The sequence below is a fragment of the Apaloderma vittatum genome, unplaced genomic scaffold (assembly GCF_000703405.1).
Source record: "Apaloderma vittatum isolate BGI_N311 unplaced genomic scaffold, ASM70340v1 scaffold23450, whole genome shotgun sequence".
In the NCBI taxonomy this organism is placed as follows: domain Eukaryota; kingdom Metazoa; phylum Chordata; class Aves; order Trogoniformes; family Trogonidae; genus Apaloderma; species Apaloderma vittatum.
The window spans coordinates 1-21,045 of record NW_009694368.1 but is presented as its reverse complement, the minus strand read 5'-3'; the positions used below and the strand labels follow the sequence as shown (position 1 = coordinate 21,045).

General features: G+C 44.9%; 1 protein-coding gene across 1 annotated transcript in view; it reads left to right on the top strand.

Moving 5' to 3' along the window:
- Positions 1-20,874, top strand: part of LOC104272461 (calcium/calmodulin-dependent protein kinase type II subunit gamma-like) — a gene marked incomplete at both ends in the record, with an annotated part of 42,909 nt that extends 22,035 nt beyond the window's left edge. Inside the window, 6 exons of the mRNA XM_009867462.1 lie at positions 1,312-1,351; positions 14,469-14,537; positions 16,138-16,182; positions 16,836-16,884; positions 18,950-19,063; positions 20,749-20,874. Of these exons, the coding sequence (XP_009865764.1) occupies positions 1,312-1,351; positions 14,469-14,537; positions 16,138-16,182; positions 16,836-16,884; positions 18,950-19,063; positions 20,749-20,874 (443 nt within the window). The remainder of the gene's footprint in view (positions 1-1,311; positions 1,352-14,468; positions 14,538-16,137; positions 16,183-16,835; positions 16,885-18,949; positions 19,064-20,748) is intronic.
- Between the last annotated feature and the right edge of the window lie 171 nt (positions 20,875-21,045).

Below are 21,045 nucleotides of genomic sequence, written 5' to 3'. Positions count from 1 at the left end.
AATCCTGATCTAGCTTTATATATGCACTAGGAGAAAAATTAGGAAGATTAATTCAGAGATTGTTATATATGGAGTGTCACCTTTTTAATATGAGGAGACACTGTAGTAATTTTCTAATATGTTCAGCTGATATTGTCTACTTGATCCTTATCCATAGGGTCACAGGTAGGGAATGCAAGGTGGAAAATGTTTTTGACATAAAACTTGAACAGTTGCTTGGATATTGCAAAAACTTTTTTTGCGTAATGGTGGCGCTTCTAGAGGGAAACTGAGCACTCTGTGCGGGAGTTGATCAGCATGTCTTTGGGAGTGAAGCATTGCAGCAGTCCTGTGAGCTTTGTCTTAGGACTTGCCTTTTCTCTAGGCCTCATCTTGACTGGGGTTAAAATCCAGGTCAAGCACCCAGACCCATATGCTTCCTAGCAACAGTGCGGGAGAAGTGTGTTGGTCCAGTAGGTCCCTAGTGTGCTGTTTACAGAAGTTGAAACAACTGAATGCATTCTTTATGAGTAGGCAAGCTATGTTTTATATCAGTTGAGGTTGTAGATGGGGTCTTACTGTTGACAGCCATTGTCAACATACCATTTTTCTGTAAGAGATGGAGCACCTCCTTCATCAGCGCCAAGCATGCGTTGCCCCAGGCATTTGCTGTGGGCTCCATGCATGTGCTTATTGTGCTCTTGCTTTCATTGCTAGTGCCAGTTGTTCAAGTTGAGCACAGCAGAGCATCTTTATCTTTCAGTGACGAAATTCAGCCTAGTTCTGTCTCTTTCATTCTCTTTTTTTTTTTAGCAGTTATCAGATGCTGCCTTTGCACTTTTCCAGTATCCTCAGCTATCCAGATGTTTCCCCAGAGTGACTGTGAATAGCAGTAATTAGGAGGCCTCTGTGTTATCAGTGTCCCCTTTATAAGCAAAGCCTGTTATGTGAATGACTGCACTTGCCTTTATCCTGTTGCAGAGACCTGGCAGATTTCTTAAGCTTTTCCCTCTGTAACTGTTGGCACTTATGGATGGAGTCAGGGTATGAGTGGAGGATTGAAATAGAGGAGCTCTAAAGTCTCATTTCAGACTTGGTCTTCCTGAGATGGTGAAAGTGGGAGCGTTTTTTCCTAAATAGGTGAACGATAGATATGATGGGTGACTGCTATTAAGATGGATTTTATGAGTGACTTAGCCTGTTTTCCAGGTCTTTTGCTGTTGGCAGAAGGATTGTCCTTCTGAAATCTCATGCAGTTTTGAGGGAGTAGGGAAGGGCTAGAGAGAATAGTCTTGAAAACACAGTCTGACCTACTTGTGCTTCTCTCCACAGCTGCCAAAAGCCTTTGAACAAAAAGTCAGATGGAGTGAAGGTAAGTTCTTGCTTTCCCATTTCACTGTCTCCCCCATCTGAACAGAAGGCAGCTGCTTTCTCTGATGCCTATCCCCTCCCAGGGTAAAACCACAGCCCTGTCTTGTGGTGGAAATTATGTTCAGTGTATCATTATGGAGCCCCGGGTGGGATCTTAATGTTCCTTACATGGACCTTGTACATCACACAGCTAGCCAAGTGCACTGTTGTATCAGCAAGATTTCTTTTTCTGAAGTGTGGAGATTTTCTTTCTCTGAAGTGCGGAGAACTGTTCAGTGCTGTGGATTATAAAGACTAAGGCCTTGCTAAAGTGTGACACATCACAGAATGTTAGGGATTGGAAGGGACCTCGAAAAATCATCTAGTCCAACCAACCCCCCTGCCAGAGCACGATCACCTAGGGCAGGCCACACAGGAATGTGTCCAGGCAGGTTTTGAATGCCTCCAGAGAAGGAGACTCCACAGCCTCCCTGGGCAGCCTGTTCAGTGCTCTGTCACCCTCACAGTGAAACAGTTTTTCCTAATGTTTTTGTGGAACCTCCTATGCTCCAGCTTGTACCCATTGCCCCTTGTCCTGTCATTGGACATCACTAAGAAGAGCCTGGCTCTGTCTTCCTGACACTCACTCTTTACATATTTATAAACATTAATGAGGTCACCCCCTAGTCTCCTCCAAGCTAAAGAGACCCAGCTCCTTCAGCCTTTCCTCATAAGGGAGATGTTCCCCTCCCTTCATCATTTTTGTGGCTCTGCACTGGACTCTTCCAAGCAGTTCCCTGTCCTTCTTGAACTGAGGGGCCCAGAACTGAACACAATATTCCAGGTGCAGCCTCACCAAGGGTAGAGTAGAGGGGCAGCAGAACTTCTCTTGACCTCCTAGCCACACCTCTCCTAATACATCCCAGGATGCCATTGGCCTTCTTGGCCACGAGGGCACATTGCTGGCACATGGGCATCCTGCTGCCCACCAGGACCCCCAGGTCCCTGTCCCCTACGTTGTTCTCCAGCAGGTCAGTCCCCAACCTATACAGGTACTTGGGGTTGTTCTATCCAAGATCCAAGACTCTACACTTGCCCTTGTTGTATTCCATAAACTTTTTCCCCATGCAACTCTCCAGCCTGTCTAGGTCATTTTTTCCTGCCAAACTCTCCAGCCTGTCTAGGTTGAATGCCTCTGACTATTTTGTTCTCTTCAGTGCAGAATGCTCTTGGGTATCAAAGCTGCACAGAGCAGTTGTCAGTGACTGATGATACCCAGCAGACCCAATGGAAATCTCTTTGTCTCCCCACTGGGGCAGATGCTGACGGCTGATCTGGGAAGAGGAGTGGGGAAGAAGGAGCCTCCAGATGTTCATATTTGGACAGAATGGAAACTGAGTCTTGTGTTAAGAGTCCAGTCCACATCCCTGAGGGCAACACACTCTCCTGTTCCCTTCTGACAGGAATTATTTTTTTCCCCATTTCAATTTCACTCTGTGTGTGCATGGTCATCCTTTAGTTCTGGAGGTCAAATAGGCCATTCCCAAGGCAGTATGTTGTTGCATGCAGTAGCCCTTTACCATCTGGTACTGGAGTAGAGACAGTTTTAGGCTAGAGCAATGTTTTTATCTAACTATTCCAAAGGATAACTATCTTCCATGTGGGAAAGTAGGGTTTAGTTTATTTACTTGTATTTCCATTTGAGGACCAAACCTTTCTCCACAGCTCGTAGATTGAGTGATTAGTCTTCTCGTATTGCACTGTAGGCAGTCTTCATTTTCCCCATGCTGGGGGAAGGACATGGACACTGCCAGACCAGCGCACTTGTTCTCTTCCTTTTTTCATTTTCATGAGACTCTCTAGAGAGCTCATGATACAAGCAGGCTGTTGGAAAAAACTGCTCTGCCCTAATGACACCCAAGTCTTTGGGGTTTTTTTGACCAAAATGTTACGTGGAACTGCTGTTCTTGCCTTAGGATACTTACCTTTGAAATATGCCTGCAAGAATGAACTTTTGTGCCTTTGCACATGCCTGCCTCTTGCACAGACATACATTGAACACATGCAGGCTAATAGAGCAAGTGTATTTGTCTCCTCTGTTGATATGGAAAAAGTTACAGTAAAATCCCAGTGGAATAAGAAAGAATGATCCCAAATGTTGTGAACTGAGAACCTGCAGATACTTGCTTCAAAATTCCGACGTTGCAGGGAAGAAGTAACTGGAAAAGCAACAGATAACATGTCTGTATATTTTTTTTTACCTAGAAAAAAAATGGATTTCTTCATAGGGAGTGCTACAACTTGGGACAAAATCTTCCAGGAATGGATGGACAATGTGCCCACAGGTTGAGACACAGTTTCCTGATCATTTAGTTATAAAGAGACATGTATGCTAGAGACTTCCAGCTCTAATAGAAAACTTCTAGTAGTTGGTTCACTGAGCACATGGTGTCTTCCTCTGTGAAGAGGGTAGAGTTGGATTTGCTTTTCTAGCTGGTTTGAGATATTCTTCAACTCTTCGCAGTTATATGTTGTTTCTGTATGACGGAATACTTCTGATAAAGCGGAAGGTAGATTAGAGAGCATAGCATTCTCTGTATGTGGTGAATGGGGTTACCCTCTGGGAACCTCTTCTCCACTTCTGCATGACACTGGGGGCCTGCAGTCAAGAGTCTGCATGCAGCTCCCTTGCTCCTAAGCGTTAGAGCAATCTTGACCTGCAGTATGAACCTGAGGGGTGCGCACAAGGGGCATCTCATGCTTTCAGCCTGGGCTGAGGGCCCTCTGAAGGGTTGTGTAAGCTTCCCCTTTTCCCCAAACGGTGTCTGTCTTCAGGTGTGGCTTTTGAGTCCTCATTTCTAGTAATATTCGGAAAGAAATTACATGTTTCTTCTTAAAGCTGATGCTTTGAGTAGCCTTTTTGCTCAATAATGCAGACTTCTAAAAGTACAGGTCACTTCTCTCCCAGTGCTGTTTGGATGAGATAAGAGAGCAGGTAGTGGTCTGTGTATGTTTGTAGTACATCCTTAACGCTTCTGTTGTAGGATTTCTATGGCTACGTGCTTCTCTCCTTCCTTTCCCCTACTGTCTGCACATACACTGCTAGTCATCTCATGGAAGTGTAGCCTTTTGCCACTTCCATTTGCTTATTGGAGCAGTACTGGCACACTTGGCTGCTGTGCAGCAGTCTCTGCGCTGGTCACTATCTGGTTGGTGGCCTCACCGTTGTGACTAGCCTGCTTTTCATGCATTGCTCCATATGCAGGAAACTTGTAATTTTAGCCTCACTGATTTTCTCCTCCTAGGTAATTCTGACAAACAGCTTGTGACAGTGATTGGTTAAGAGCATCTGGTCTTGCACTACTTGTAGCAAACTATGATTTTCTGCCCATTGCAGTAGTGCTGAGCACAGATACCATGACTTGAGCAAAAAACAGATTTTCAGCTTTGTGGTATCCTTTTTGCTCCCTATATAAATAATTTCACATCAGGTGTAGGTTTAGAACAAGCACTGTATGCTGTATTTTTAACTGTAGTCTACTGTTGACCACATCCCATGTGGTTATGCTATTTCTCATGCACCATCCAGATATGCAGACTCCTGGTTTGTTTGGTGGGGTTTTTGTTAATTAATTCCTTATGGTGATCTGAGAGAAAATATGTTTCAATTTCTTCACTGACTTTTTCTGGTTCAAGGTGACTGTGCTCTGTGAGAGTGTTGCCACAGAGACCCACACAGTAGATGAAAATGGAAAGAGTATTTCTTCTATTCCATTTCTCTTTCTATGATTGCATTAGCATAAAAATTAATGGCTTAAAGCCCACTGAGAAGAAAACATTGCCAGTTTGTCTTAATTTATTTTCTGTTCAGGATAACTTTCCTATCCTTTTGACTGTTATTTAGAGCAGTCTATGCTAGAATCCTGCATTATTTGACAAATACCATAGGGATTTCTTTTGTATAAGTTTAGGCAAGTTTGAGTGAGGTCCGTAAGTCTTCCTCGTGCTTTATTCCCAAGAATTCCATGAGAACATGTGTTGGTGAATATCTGATGCAAGGCGCAGCGTGTTGTTGCTGATTTAGTGTAAATGAGAGAATAATGGATTAGTCATATGTGGTCATATGAGCATCTAGTGTGAGTTGTGTTGAGCTGATGTGTAAGAAAAGCCCCACAATTTTTGTTTCTATAGGAATTGACCTTAAGCCTGTGCTGAAGGAAGCGTAGCACACTACAGCAATGGGGCTGTGTGCGTTTTATTTGCATCAGACCATTTTAGAAGCTTAAATCAGAAAGGAAGGACAGAAAGGAAACCTTTTAATTCCAATAAAGGTGTGTTCACTCAGGTTATTTTGATAAATTTCCATCCGTATGACCCTCTCCTTTAGCAAATTCCTTTCCAAAATCTATTTGAAGCATTCCTGGTTTTCATTTTGCACTGCTGCTTCTATTTCAAGTACTAATTCTGCTAATTGGTAGATATTTCATCAGCTTGGCACTTGAGAACTTTTCCATTATCTTAAATAATGAATGATTTAAACTGCCTTGAATCTTAAATTGTCCCAGCTCACCAAACCTTTGGTAGTGCTGCACTCACTTTCTTCAGGCAGAATTTGGATCCAAGCTGATGGAGTAGCATCCAGGAAGGCCCATTTTTTTATCCTCAAGGAACATGCTTTTCTGCTTTCAAATCCAGAAAGTGAGGCTAGAAGACACTGGGTGATGAATTGCAGAGCCATGTAACATACCACGTATCTTGTGGCCACTACTGTGGGTCCCAGGTATCTTTTTTTTTTAAGATTCTAAATTTAAGAGCAACATTGTGCAGCTGCCATTTTAGAATTTACTTTCGATGGTTTCATGTCAAATCTATGTGCTTTCTTGTTCCCCTTTCTGCCTGTAATCTGGATTTGCCATCCCCTGCAAGGTGAGGGAAGGGTTAAGAAATGGGCTGGGGCAGACACTTGGGTGAAGGTTAAGGACACTTTATGCTGAATGTCCTTCCCCTGACCTTGTCAAGGTCTGGACTCCCTGTACTTAGTGTTACAGTCCTCCCCTTGATTTTTTCTGTCTCTGGGGAGTACTTCAAACAGTTGTGATCCCTTTTTTCCCAAAGGGGAATTTTCTTTCTTACTGGTGTGAGAGGATGTGTATGTTTCCAGTTCTAGCAGGGCCTGTCAGATCCGTCTTTATAATCAGAATTTGTTAATGCACCAAGTGCTATATTTAGTTAAGTATGTAACTGTTAAGTATTTTAAAATTATCTCTTCTCTAAGCTCTTTGTCAATTTCTTTTTTCTTTTTCTGAGCGCTTCGGTTTGTGATTAGGGGATACAGAATGATACCAATATTGTTTCTCAAGTCCAGTATAACACTCTGTGTGAATAGTAACTTGTGGAGAATGCTATGGGATGCAAGAGATTTTAACAGCATTCACCTGCAATGCTCTGCAAAATCTGATGATTTTCTACCTTGTCTCTCTGCTGCATGCACACTGTTTTCCTTCCCAGTAAAAGCTGAATAGCATAGCTGAAAATAGAACTCAGCTGAAAGAATAAAACCCCAGATTTTTGGCGTGGCAAGGTTATTGTTGTAAAACCTGCCCTTCATCTTGCAAATGCCATTCGTTCAGCTGTTTGAAAGGAATATTGCGGTAAATGTATAGTCTGGTGGGTACCAGCTTTCGCTGCCCCCTGCCTGGTAAAGAGTATGTGGGGAAGGCAGGGTGCTCCGTAAGCTGGCACAGCTGCTGAGAAAGCACTTTGTGACAGCGTGCCTTGGAGAAGACTCAGTAGCAAGGTGAACCAACAGGGAATCCTTAGAAAATCTGCAAGGGTCAAGCAGCATCCATGCAGTGTGACCAGAGTTAATGCTCCTATTTCTGTATCTGGACTTTTTATGATATTAAAGCCACACTGTTTAAAGATTGTTATGGCAAAGCTAAATTAGGAGAACCCAAGTTCACCTGAACAGCACACTTTTATGCTGAACTGTTCTATGCAAGATGCTTGGGAAGCACTTCAGATCTGTTTAAGTGCTGACATCCAGTAACACATTCTACCCACATTTGATGCATTCACTATTTTCACTGCATTGTGAAAACTGCAACTGAGATCAAGGGTCCAGTGTGCTTAGCACTCTAGCTGTGCCTAAGCAGAAAATCCCTGCCTCTTAGCTTACAATTTAAATAGACAAGCTGACAAAGGGCAAGAGAGGAGATGATCTGATAAAGATGAAATTATTTGCTCAGCATCACACAAAAGGGCTAAAGCAGAAGTAGAAATAAGACCTCAAATTTGCTAGTTCAGGCTACCTCTCACTGGTCTGCTTTGAGTTCAACATTTTTTTCCTACCTTAAGTCCTGAAATAAGTATGTTCTCTATGGCAATATGAGTTTCAGCAATTGTGATATTTTAACATAAATATACTGTCAGTATCAAACAAGGAGGAGAACTGCGTGTAGAAGAGAGAAATGCAAAAAGCTGTTGTGAGCAGATATCCATGTTAAATGCCTAGAACTGTGAATGGGACCTTGCCTGGAATCACTCTACTTCCTATAGCATCTTCTAGTATGTACTGGATTTTCTATAGGTGCTTGGAATGATTTACACTTGCCTTTTCTGGTATTGCTGCTATGCTGAAGGGACAGTGGTTCCTCAGGTTGTCTTCTGTCACCTGATGACTTCTGTTTATTGTTACCTAAAGCAAGAGCCTTCCTTAAGCTTCACTGTAGAGAATCTGCTCTTCTTTTGAGGTGAACACCTGCATTTCACACAAATACAGACTGCTTTGGGAGAATGTTTTGTCACTCAAATGTAGAGATACCCTTAAAGAGATCAGCGAGGTACTGTACCATAGGCTATCTGTCTTCAGCAATTTTTTTGCAATCCCTGGGATGTCTCTGCACTGAAAAGAAATACTTAGGGATGTAGGTGTATTATGAAAGGGTAAGAGAATTCTGTAACTAAACTTCTGATATTTTATTTACTTTAAGTTGCAGTCACATTACAAGAACAAAAAGAGGTTTTTCTCGCTCAGCTAGTCACCTTGGGAAGGTGACTCTGTCTCTGATGCAACTGTTACAGAGGGGATTGAGAGACTAATCTGGTTTTAGTAATTTCCTTGTGTGTGCTTTGATTTAATAAGTTTTGATACTTTAGCACTTACTGTGATGCCTCTATTGGCATTATCCAGCCTGTCTTGAGTTGTAGTATTTCTTTGATCCTCTGGTCTTAACACAGACCTTACTCCCAACCCTGCCGAGCTAGCTTTTCTTCCTTCTGTTATTACAGTAGCTAGTAATGAAGTGCTTTCTGGGATTTCTACAATACATCATGCCATGTTAATAGACTAACACTGTTTTAAATTTAGATTGTACTTTTAATCAAATTCTCATCTGTAGAGGGGTCTGCTTCCTCCTGTGTCAGTCTTACTTGTGCCTTTAATATAGATGGGTGATTATTTTCTGTATGGCTTGGTTGATTCTCATATTGAACTTTTTGCTTGTCTCTTAACATTTTCTGCCCCTTTGCTTGTTTGTGTACCTCATTGGAAATCTGTATGAACTTCAAATGAGAATGTCTTCCTTGGAGATAAATTTTCCTGCGGTATCCAGATAGCCTCTGTTTGTCTGCTGCAAATTACAGGATATGTTAAAAATAAAACCTGAAGTTTTGGAGTAGTTTTTCAGCTGGTGTGAATTTCTACTTCTCCCAGTTAAAAATTCTCTGTTGTGACTGGGCACAATGATTCCTCTGGGTTGTTGGCAGTCTAAGCATTGTATTCATGCACTGGCAGTACATCCTGTTTTAGCTATAGCTTGAGGAAAAGCCTGTGGAGAAGCCAAGTTGTCCTAAAAGAAGATGAGAGGAATCACAAATTTGTAAACCAGGTAATGGCAGGCCCTGTGTTGTGCCTCCATGAGTTGGAAGATTGATGAGCCGAAGGCTGAATAGATGAATGTTCAAAGTCTGTTGATACTGGAATTAAAGATCAGAGAAGGCAGAAGCTTTGCTAGTTTGAGGCTGTTCATGCAGTGGCTGCATGATTCTAGACTTTATGCTGTGATGAGACGATAGCAGGGATGAAGGCAGTATTCAAGGTGAAAGCTATGAAGGCTCACTAAGTGTATAAAAAGGGAGGGTACAACGCTGTGGCCTGTACTAAGTTCAAGGACTGAGCCAGAGGTGAGTTTTAGTAGTGTTCAGGAGTCCAAAACTACATAGCTGAACCCATGCCATCGTGGTTTTTAGCTGGGACATGCTGTCCTGCACTACTCTCTGAGCTAGGCTGTGTAGCAAGCAGCAGAGAAACAGCCTAGGTAGTACCAAAGGAGAAGGGCAGATGAAAAGTATATATGGAGACAGCAGGGGGAAGGGGTAGCATTGTGATGTTGAAAGACCTGCCGGACTCAGCTTGGACAGGATGACACTAAGAGTGTTGTGAAAGAGCAGAGAAAATGCACGCTGAGCCTGGTTTACTGGAGAGTGCACTTTGGTGTGAAGGTCTTTGAAGATGCCTTTGAACAAGAGTAGAGTCCAGGAAGGTTGCGCTGTGTTTGAGCATTGCTGCCTGTTTGTTTTCCTCCCAGTATATGCGAGTGCAAGGTGTTCTGGCTGTTGAGTGCCTCCTTGTTTTTCTAGCCTTTCCTCTATGTCTGAGCATGGGCACACCTTGCCTTTCCAGCCAGCCTCAACTTCTGTGTTTAGGGAGCCTTTCTCCTGATGCTACGCACAGAACGTCCCTCTTCTTTCTTGGGGATGCCACTCCTGTTATGCCCTTCTTCCTACCGTCTGATTCTAGTTGTAAATACACCTCAGCTGCTTTCAGATGTGAACACATGGAGCTTTTCTGCTCACCTCTTCAGTGTGACGGAGGAAGCCGCACAGTTTTCTGACATGGAAGAGCACATGAGAGGCACCCCCTTGCATCCTACATCTTGTCCTCTCCTCCTCTCCTTCTGTCAGTGTGTGGGGCACCGGTGTTCTGACCTTGATGTTTGAGTGGATGGGGGCTTCAACCCTGCCCTTTCCTCTGGTGTGTAGTCATGTTCTTTAATGATGACTTCTCTCTGCACCTTCTTGTATGTCTGTGTGTTTCTGCTGCTGCTTATACCTGCCCCTAGGGGAGCATTATTGGCAGGGGGGCCCTTGCTGGCACACTAATGTGTGAATAGTTTCTGTGCTTTTCTTCTCATCTCCTCTCTTCCCTTTTTCCCTCTCTCAATGGTGTGTCCAGAAAAGGAAGTCGAGCTCCAGTGTGCATTTGATGGTGAGCACCTCCCGTAAGCTGCCTGCGATTCGTGCGTCCGCCATTCTCATGCCATGCACGCTCAGCTTGTGCTCGTCACCCTACATAGCATGTCTGTGCAGGGGGGCGGTGGGGGGGGGGGGTCATTGTGCACTGAAAGATCCATGTCCTCACTTAAAGGGCCCTGTGATTGTCTGGCCCCCAGCCAGTTGTACAGTTCCCATTTTGTGCGGAAAATCAGCTGTTGGCGATGCAGTTTGACCTTGTCTGCTCTGAGTGTGAAACGACAAAAGGCAGTAGTTCTCCTGGGCTCAGCAGAGCAGTTGCGTGCCTTGCCTGGACATGGGGCTTTGTCATTCTGTTGCAGAGGTGCCAAAAAGAGGAGCAGGTACTTTGCCCGGTGTTGGTGCCGTCACCGTTGGTGGGAGCCCTGCAGTGTAGGACAAAGTGGGAGTTGCTCCAAATGTGGCAGAGACTGATGGGGCTCCACTGTTCAGATGAAATTTGTGGGTACAGCACCACCGGGCAGCTCAGAGCTGCCAATCGCTTCTTTTTTTTAGCATACTTACTGAAAAAATTTGTCAAGCCTTTTATAATCCCAAATTTCCTTCTGTCCTGGTCTCATTTATGTATCCCAGCATGTCCAAATACCCAGTAATTGCCTCCCCTATCCTGTTCATTTCCTTTTTCCATCCATCCATAGAATTTGCCAGAAAAGTAGTCAAATCCACTCTCAAGGGAGGAAAGAGAAAATTGGCCAGTACCATATTGTAAGGAGTCATACATAGTCCATTAGGTGATGCCTTTGTCTTTGACATTGAGATATGAACAGTAACTAAGGAAGAAAAATAGTTACTGCGTTATCTCCTTTACACAGAAAAAGAACAAAAAATATTTCTCCCCTGTTGCAGGTAGGAGCAGGAATGTTATAGTACTGAGAAAGCAAGATAATTTGTTTCTACAGTACTAGATATTTCTCCTCTTCATCCTTCAGTGACAGCTTAAAACTATGCAAACACAAAAAAGTAATCGTGAAGTACTCCTTGGAAAATCAGATGGGAGAGACTGACTTTATGAAACTCCAAGGCAGGTGTTCGCTGTGTCTTTCTTGCACTTATTTTCTCCCCACTGCCAGCAATACTTAAATTCCCTCTACATGTTGTTTTAAAGCAGCTGGGATATGTAAACTGTGTAAGTGTCAGCCTCAGAAAATATGGAAGCAGTGAAGGTGGCCGAATAACCAGAGATGGCCCATGTGTTGGTACTTACTTGCGTTATAGTTGTCTAGAAATGTGTATCCCTAGCGATATGATCACTGGTCTGTTTTCTTTCTCTTGCACCCTCTGTGTTGTTTGTGCCTGTCTGTCTGTCTCTTGTCTAGCTCAGGAAGTGCTGCCAACTGCTGTGTCAAAACTAATCGTGTCACATAGATTTTAAGAAGGGCCTGACACCTTTTTACGTGAATTTGCCTCTTTTAACTTGAGCCGTTCGGTTGTGAATTACAAGGGTCACAGGTTGCGCGGTGACTACAATGTTGGCTGTCAGTAGAGGGAGAAGGAGGGGTAAGAGTTGTGCCACCAGGAGCTCTGGGGAGGGCAAGTCGGTCTTTGCCAGGGCAGGACGGTTGGTTAGGTGGCCACAGAACACGAGTGTATGCGGGAAGCTCAGTATGTCGGATAACTCCATCTGAGAAAGACCTGCAAAAATTGCTTAGGCTAAGTCTTTTGCCTCTTATTTCCTTGGGACTCTGTCCTGGAGTAAAATGCAATGTGATTCTGGACTAGCAAACATGACACTTGGTCTTCTTCAGCCCACTGACAGGGCAAGAGCGTGGTGGATGAAGAGAGCGCTCCGTGCAGCCTGGAGAGTAGGCTGTGTGCTCTGGGTATGCGCGAGTTTGCGCTTTGTAAGGTAACATCCCACACCTAGCAAGATGCTGTCAGCTTTTTTTCAGAACAGTGACTTCCTGGATGTTTGGGATTTTTTTCCCATTTGGCCTCAGTTACAAAACCTTCCAGAAAATTGGGAGTATTTTTTTATAGCTTCTTGCATACTTAACTTTATCTTCTTATCCCAGAGGACTAAGAAAAATGAACAGTGCTCTTCTCACTGGAAGAGGTTTGGAAGATAGAACTCTGTATTAGGATCACTGTTAAGAAGAAGTATGGGAACCTCAGCGCTGTGTGGAGGCGTTGACCCAGATGTTGCCAGAAGTTTGGTTGTGTTTATGCCACGAAATAGGTTTGGATTCATTTTTTCAGGTTGATGTGCTCTTCTTCTACATCCACTAGGGCCTGTCATCTCTTCTGCCATCAGGCTGGAAATACGTGCAGGAAGCAAAGCTCTTGGAAGGCCAAAGTCTTAGGATAATGCAGGGATATATAGGAAGAGACAGTGAACAGTAATTGGTGAAGTGTTTCTTCTTTCTTAGCTTTGGGGATGAGTGTCATATGCCCTTCTCCCTCCCCCCTTTTTTTTTCTTTCCATGGACTTTCAAAGAATTAATTCCTGCCTCTGTCTCCTACTTCCTTCCTTCTCCATTTGTTCCATCTTCCTCTTCTGTTTCTAGTCTCTCCTTCTCTAAAAGGGATAGCTATGCCAGGGCATGCTGCTTGTGAAGAAAAAAATGAAGTATTAGGAAGTGTGTGTGAAGTCTCGACCTCATAGGCTGTGTCTCTGGTTGATAGAATTAAACCTTTGGCAGATGTTTCCCAGTTCAGCGTTTGACTTCTCCATTCTCTGTGGTGGTTACTGGGTGATGAGGGCCTGATGTCTTGCAGTATGAGTTTGCACTCCCTAAGAACCGTGGGATGGAGAGCAGCTGCACTGAGGTCATGCTGCTGTGAGCTCCTACCTCGTACTCTGATCTGTAAATCAGGGAGTTTGAGTGAGGGTCCTATGGTGTTGATTTTGACATTGTTGCTGGTGTCTGGCAGCAAGAGAGCTATATACCTAGTGTGGGGGTTACACAGCAGCGTAACTATGGGCTTAATTCTCCAACAACTGACTTGATTTGTGGGCTGGGAGCTATATACTAGTGGACACAGGTTTGGCTTCCTAAAAACACTTTGCTCATTCCTGATGTAACTGGGATACACGACTCAGTGGGATGTTTCTTTGCAGCAAGCTGGTGACAGCCTCACTGTTTTGCTATGTAAATGCAGGCAATGGAGGTTTTATTCTTCTACTGCAGCTACAAGAGAGACTGAAGAGGGGAAAGTTGAAAAACTACTGAGCACCTTCCAGAGGACTTGCTACTTGGGGAACTACATGGCCTTTTCCTTGTGTCCCACCTCCATCCCTTTTCATATTTTGGTCACAGCAGGACACAACACACCATGTTTCACCTTTTCTCTACATTTTCTAGGGTTGACCACATTTTTTCTGGCATCAGTAGATTCCTGGGGACCTTCAACATCAGCACATACCTAGGACTGTTCCTGCACACTTTGAGACTCCCCAGACATGACTCCAGTTTGTCCCGTTTTGAGACTGCACCATAATTGTTGTGTGTTTCTCAATTCTGTAGTCTGTTTCTCCTGAGACTGCTGCCGTCTCTCATTCTTCTTCACCAAATACTTTTGTTGGTGCTCATTTCAGGATCCTCCCCAACCCTTTTGGCTGCTGCCTTTTTCCCTTTTGCTTTCCTTCCTTATAGCTCTAGCACTCCAGGCATATTTGGGTTTTGGTACATTCCTTACAATATCTATTGCGTCTGAGGGAAGGATGATGTCCAGTGAGCCGGGCAGCACTCCTTCCTCCCTCTTCTTGGTGATGGAGCCTGTGGGGAGGGGTGGGTCTGAGGAGATGGTTGGGGTTGAAGCAATACTGTCATTTTCTTGCTGCATTTGCTGCCCAGCAGAGGAACTAAAACCATGTTTTTCTGTCTCAGCCACAGAGCAACAACAAAACCAGTATAGTAAGCACTGCAAAAGAAACACCCCCAGTGCAGACGTCCATGGTATCTTCCCCAACCGCTATTTTTTTCCTGTTTGGTTTAATTTTGATTCTGTCCTCTCCCCTTCTCTCCTTCCCCCTGATCCTGAGTGCTGCTTGTGCTGCTCTGTTTCAGCTTGTGTTTTGGCTTCGTTCTGTCTGTGTCCCTGTGCTGCTGTGGGGTCCTGATCACAGCCTCACAGCTTTGGGGTGGGGCTGCTGAGCAGAGCTGTGGTTGGATGTGGGGATCGCAGCTTGCCTGGAATTCCCCGTGTGCCATCCCTGTATAGTTCTGTGTGTCCTGTTCGACTGTTCCTGCTGGCTTTCAAGAGGCTGGTTTGGAAGAAGAGAGTGGCAAGCTCCATCCACTCTCCAACACTTGTGAAATGGAGGATGGACTTCAGGACACCACAGGAGAAAGGGGCAGGCAAAGGGGTTTTAGAGGAATCCTTTGATGGGCCATCTGGCCTGCTCAGTTGCGTGGTTGATTCTCTGCAGCTCACTTACCTGCTGGGCTAGCTTTTGGTTTGGGCTGTGTGCAGCAGGCTTCCTAGGGTGCCCTGTGCCTAGTGCGTTTGACGGCGTGGCTGAGTGCCTCAGTGTGCTCGGGAGGTGAGGCAGCAGTGCAGTGGGTGACAGAGGCAGGTGGGTGAGCGTACGTCACTGCACTGTCACAGGCCCTGGGGCCCTCGCTGAGCCACCCTGCCAGAGAGACAGAAGTGGGAGGAGGTGGTGCAGGATCCTTAAGTCTTGTCCTGAGGCTGAAGGGATGAGTGCAGGAGCTAGTTAGCACCCATAGGCCTGGTAGCTGCTCTTTGTTGTGTGTCTCCAGAGAGGTGGATTTGGTGTTTTTTGTGGGGTGGGATGGTGGGATTTGATGTTTTTGTTGTTTGTTGTAGGCTGAAGCATTCCTGGGACATTTCATAATTTTCTACTTGTCCTTCACTGCCTTCGTTCATGATGGTTTTGCTACTAAGGGAGTCTTTCTAAATTATTAATTATTGTTATTATTAAAATTGGATCTAATTTTAGAGACTTCTAGAAAACTGTGTTATTTTTCAGAGCCCAGTTCCTTCAACTTCTCTCCGAGAGGCATGGAGGTGGTCTGGCCTATTCCCTTTTTATTATGGAAATTATGAATGTCCCTTTTTAAGAGTAAAATACCCTACAAACCTTCAAAAAAAAAGGGAGACAAAGGCCCCAGCCCAGCATTATCCTTTCCTCCCTCTCTCACTCTTCTAAAGCATTTTCCAGGGAAGGTGCTGCTGAGGGTAATTACTTCATGAACAGCTGCAGAGGGTGCAGACTGGCTGCTCGGTTGCCATCTGGTGTTTGTGCCAGCCTGGTTCATTGGAGGCAAATGGGGAAGCTGGGGGCAATTGCAGGGAAGAAGCTGGGGGCTTTGTCTCCTTGAGACTCTAGCTTTTAGTGCAGCCTCTCTTCAGGAAACCTTCTGTGCAGGAAGTGTGTGCGCCTGCACGCAAACACACATGTGCTGTTTGGAGTTTGTGGTTTATTTATTTTTTTTTTTATGTCACTCACCTTTTCTCTACTTGCTGGGGAGTGAAAAGAAATGAGTGTATACCTTGGAACTAGAGTTTAATGATTCTTCCATCCTTTCCTAGGAGCCTCAAACAACTGTTGTCCATAATGCTACAGATGGCATAAAGGTAAGGGATGGGAGTGTTGCCAGAGAAACCTCTGCTTCTCTCTTGTCACTCTTCTCTTCCTGTGTCTTACTTCGGTTTCTACCTTTCCAATGTCTGTTTTGTAGCATGTTCCTGAATACTGCTGGCAATAGACTAGGAGGGTTGTGTTGTGTAGCTGTGGATCTCTGGAAGAGGCTGAGTAGGGGCAACTGTTTAAATATTGTCATATCTTTCCTATTCCCTTTTGTTTGTGGGTTGGAAGAGAAAATGCAGGAACTTATGTACCTTTTTTTTTTATTTTCCCTGTCTGGAAATGGAGACCTGTTCCTCTGAGAAAGCATAGGAATCCTTCTTTAGCTTCTTGTGGCTATTCTTCTTCCAAACAGAAGTAACTCCTGTTTGATCTCATTTGACAGAATTTGGTAACTTCTGTCTTTGTAAAAGTTCTCGGTGGATGGCTTGAACGGCTTGAACATGCAAAAGCTAAGCAGAGATGCTGTTAAGTTTTGCTTAATATTTGGCCTGCTTCCATCCAGATCTTCATGTGTCATCCTCTCCCTGCCATCCCTGCCAATATTTTTGCAGTTTTCCACATCGTTCTTCACAAACAAATCAAACTATTTACTCATGTACTTGACTGCTGATGCCTGGTAATGCTGTGTTCTGCCATGCAGGGTTCCACAGAGAGCTGTAACACCACCACTGAAGATGAGGATCTGAAAGGTAGGTGTTTTGCCTGTTATTTCTAACACAGTGAACTGCAGGCAGGGGATCCTGGAGATTTGATCATTGCCTTGAACTAGCTTCCCAGATTTCTGTGTCTGACTCAGTTCATAAACTCGCCATGACGCTGTCATTCCTGTCACAGTGGGACCATGCGTTGGGGAACCAGCTGACTTGGCCTCTGTGGTATATAAACACTGTTTCCTTTGAGCTAATTTGGTTTTGTCTGAGTTGGAATTCTTTTCTTGCAAATATCATAATCTGTTCATCTCCAGTCCATTTCTAGGCCTGGAAAATCCTTACCAGTCCCCTGAGGTTTGGAGTCTGGTTGTGTTTTTGTGCTTCCCTGTAGGTTACAGGGAGTTGAAACTTCTCTGTTACTGCTTAGTCTCCCTTCTCACCCCTTTCTGTGAGACTCTAGTGACAGGCACACACGTCCCTCTCTATTTTTTTCTCTTTGTGTCTATTTTTGTTTCTAAGATGAGGATCATTCTCAGCCTGTCGTCTCTCAATGGAAATTATTTTTCATGTCCTTTACTGAGATATCAGTAGAGGGAGAGGCTGAGAAGAGATTTCCTACCTTTCAGTGACCATATCATCTATTCTGTGGTTGTAAAACTCTTTAGATGAAGGGGCTCCAAGTCCCCTATCTGCTCCTGTTGTTTGAGCAGCTGTCCTTTTCCTGACCTCCCTAAAAAAGGTCAAGCAGACATTTTCCTGAATGAGCAGGTTTGGGATGGGTGAATGCAGTTTGCATTCTGAGGCAAATGTGTTAATAGTTTGCATTTTGTGGCAGAGGTATTCTCATTCTCATCCTCTCTGTAGTCAATCTGAGTTACATATCTGGGGAAAAATCAATGCTGACCCTGTGGTGTAGAAGCAATGTCACCCCTGTCAGCTGGGCTGGTTCCTAATGCTTTTCCTGTGGCTTGTCACAAGCTGCTGGCTCCTCTTCTGAGAAGTCACGGGGAGCAGAAATGCCTGGCAGTGAGTGAACGAGCTCTGCAATACAGATTGTTTCAGATAAGACCTGACCTCATTACAGGACAGTATTCTAGCTCCCACCTGTTTGCCAAAGAGTAATCCATCTTTTAAGAATGTAGCTTTGAGGGAAGGGAACTGGATGGTTTTGGTAGTGTGGTAATGAAATTGATTTGTCTAATCTCTGCTGAGTATCTGTCCAGAACAGATATTTGTCCAGAACCTTGTCTCCTTTAGCAGGTTTTGTTCAGGAGAGGTCCCAGACTTGAGACAGTTGAGGCAACAGGTTCTGTAAGTCAGGAATACGAATGCTGTGAGGAGAGGAAGGCTAGGACTGGAACAGAAGGTGGGGTGGAAGGAGGGCAGCTGGTCAGGGCTAAATCTCTGACAAATTGTACAGGGTTATGTTGCTGCAAATCAAAACTGAGGTGGGTGGGGGTTTTTCTGGCAAGGGTTATACAATTTTGTTATGACTTTAATAGAAGGGAGTATTTGAATGGTGGTTGGGAGGGAAGGAGCTTGCACAGTAATGGTTTGTGCTACAGCCAGCTCTGGTAGTTTTAGTGCTTCAGTTTCAAGTGTAGCAGTGTTCACCAGTGTTCCTTATCGATTCCTGCCCCTCTTTGTTTTAAGCTAAGCAAGCACTCAAGCAAAACTAAATAGACCAAAAGGTTTAGGGGTATTGGAGTTCTCAACGTTCTGCATAGCTATGACTCTGGGAAAAGGGAAGTGCTTGTGCAATTCCTCTGACAGCTTCTTATTTTCAGTGAACAGCTTACGCAGATCAGTTCTGGTGTGGTGTAGAAAACATCATCTTGATCCATCAGTGACAGTTGCCTCAGGGATATGTTGTTTCTACTGTGGTGGGGCTAAAGGCAGCCCCTCCCCACCTCTGTCGTTATGAATTGCACAGCAGGTCCATGTTGTAGAGCTGTCTACTTGGCTTTGCCCTGGAGCATACTGCTGCATGTTTTGTGCCCAGCATTGTCGTTTCTTTAATGTTCTCCTATTTCCTTTCTCCTTTTTTATTTACTGAACTTGCGTGTTTTGTTTGTGTTTGTGTTTTAATTCCCTGCCATGCTAGCTCCCCCTCTCTCCACCGGGGACGCCAGCTCAGTGCTTGAAGGACGGAGGCACAGTGAGAGCAAAACACAGACTGAGTCCATGCAGTCCCAGCTTTCTCTCTGTTTCTCAGCCAGTAAGTCCAGGGGTGCAGTGCTTCACGGCATCTTTTCCCCACCCTTCCCTCCACCTTTCCCATTTCTCCCTCCCCAAGATTTTTCCTTTCCTCAACTTCTGTCCAGAACGTTGATTTTTCATTTCCAGTACTCCAGAATAAAAAGAAATCATCTCCCTTCCTGCAAAATACCCTCCTTTGCACACTGAAAATTTCCAAACTTTCCCGTCCCTTTTTGAGACAAACAAACAAACAAACAAAACCAAAAAAACAAACAGAACCTCATCGTAGCTAATTTCATTCCCGGGCTTTCATCTGAGTGAGACATGGAGTTCTCTGCAGAGATGCCGCCTTTCGGAGTTTCCTCACGCAAGTCAGCTGTCCTTTTGGCAAATGGGGTCGGTGCTGCCGGTCTGCTTACAGTGGGGATGTGCGAGGCCGAATTCAGTCTCGCTTGTCGAGAACTTCTGAGTACTCCAGACCTGGATGGTGCTCAAGAAGTACAAAAAGAAACACAACTCAGTTTTTACAGGCTGCTTGCTTCAGTGGAAGGGAGGCTGTGGCTGCTGGAAGGTTCCATGGCATTTCCAAAACCACTGTCAGGTGCTCAGAGTGAAAAGTCCTCAGATCATGTTGGCTCTGAGGGACATTTCTCTGTTGTGACCTTTACCTTGCATGTCTGTCTCGCTAGCTCAGTTAGCTGGTACTGTGGTTAGTCTGACAGTTCTGGTACTGTCTGCCTGATCTCTCCTGGATGGGCTGCCTTCGTAGAGGAGCCTGTGGCTGAAAAACTCTGAATATGAAAAAAGCTGATAGGTTGGAGAAAATCTAGGTGGGATTCCCAGACTTTACCCCTACACAGGCAAATAATACTAGCTGCTGCTATTTAAAGCTATAATGGAAGGATCCTCCATATGAGTTGGGAACATCTGGAGAATTTGATTCTATTCAGGTCAGTCTGGGAAGGAGGTAACAGGCATGTCCTCTTCTGACTCTTCCTGTCTCCTTTCCTTGGTTTCCTGCACACAGCATCTGTATCTCACGCGATGCAGCAGTCGGAGCCTCTCTGTTACTTATTTTTTGAAGTAGCTCTAAGGATGCCAAACTGCTGGTTCACAAGGTGCAATGGGAAAGGTGTTTTGCCCAGCCAGAATGGAAGGGAAATGATCTATTCTGAAGTCCCTTTTGCTGTGAATTGCTCATCACTGCTTTCTTAATTCCTTCCTCTTGCTCATAGCAAGGCCCTGTGTGGTATTCTTAAGGGATGCCACATCATGTAGAGAAGTGGGGCAGCATTCTCCCACTCCACTCGTTCCCCTCCCGAGTTGAGATTTGCAGTGATTTGGGTGCCCTACTTTCTTTCCCTTTCTCTCACGCCTCATACTTGCCCTCATGCTGCTCTGTCACTACTCTGACCAGTGTTTTAGGTCACCCTCAAACTACCTCCGGGAGCATTAGTGCAATTCCCGCTGTGCTCTGAGGGGTCTTCTGCTGCACCGGCCCCAGGGTGGTCCCTGGGTGTCAGCTGGTGTGTGACAGAGCCAGGAGAGCAGGTGGAGGTTGCTGGGATGATGTGGATGTCTCTGTGTGCGGACCAGGGTTGGGGCTTGTGTGTCTTTGTACTTCTTTGTTGGTTTTTATTTTGTTTTCTGTTTTGTTTTTTTTTTTGTTTGTTTCTTATTTTAATGCTTACATTTGTTTTGCAGCTACACAGTCTTGTGAAGAGAAGCTTCTTGCCTGGGACAGCCCAGGGCAGACATTGGAGTTAGAGCGTGCTCGGTCGGAGCCTTTGCTAACTCCAGTAGTTCCCTTTGTACTTAACCGCGCACCGTGTAAGTTAGCAGCTGGGGAGCAGTAGTGGAGTAGTGCAACTAGCGCTGGTTACCTTAGATGTCAAGTTCTCTCCCTTCTCCCAAACCTCCGTACCCCTCACCCCGTGTCTGTCCGGCTGGCAAGGGAGGGAGCCCCCCCTCTTCCAGCTAACCGCGAAGGCAGGTCCGTAC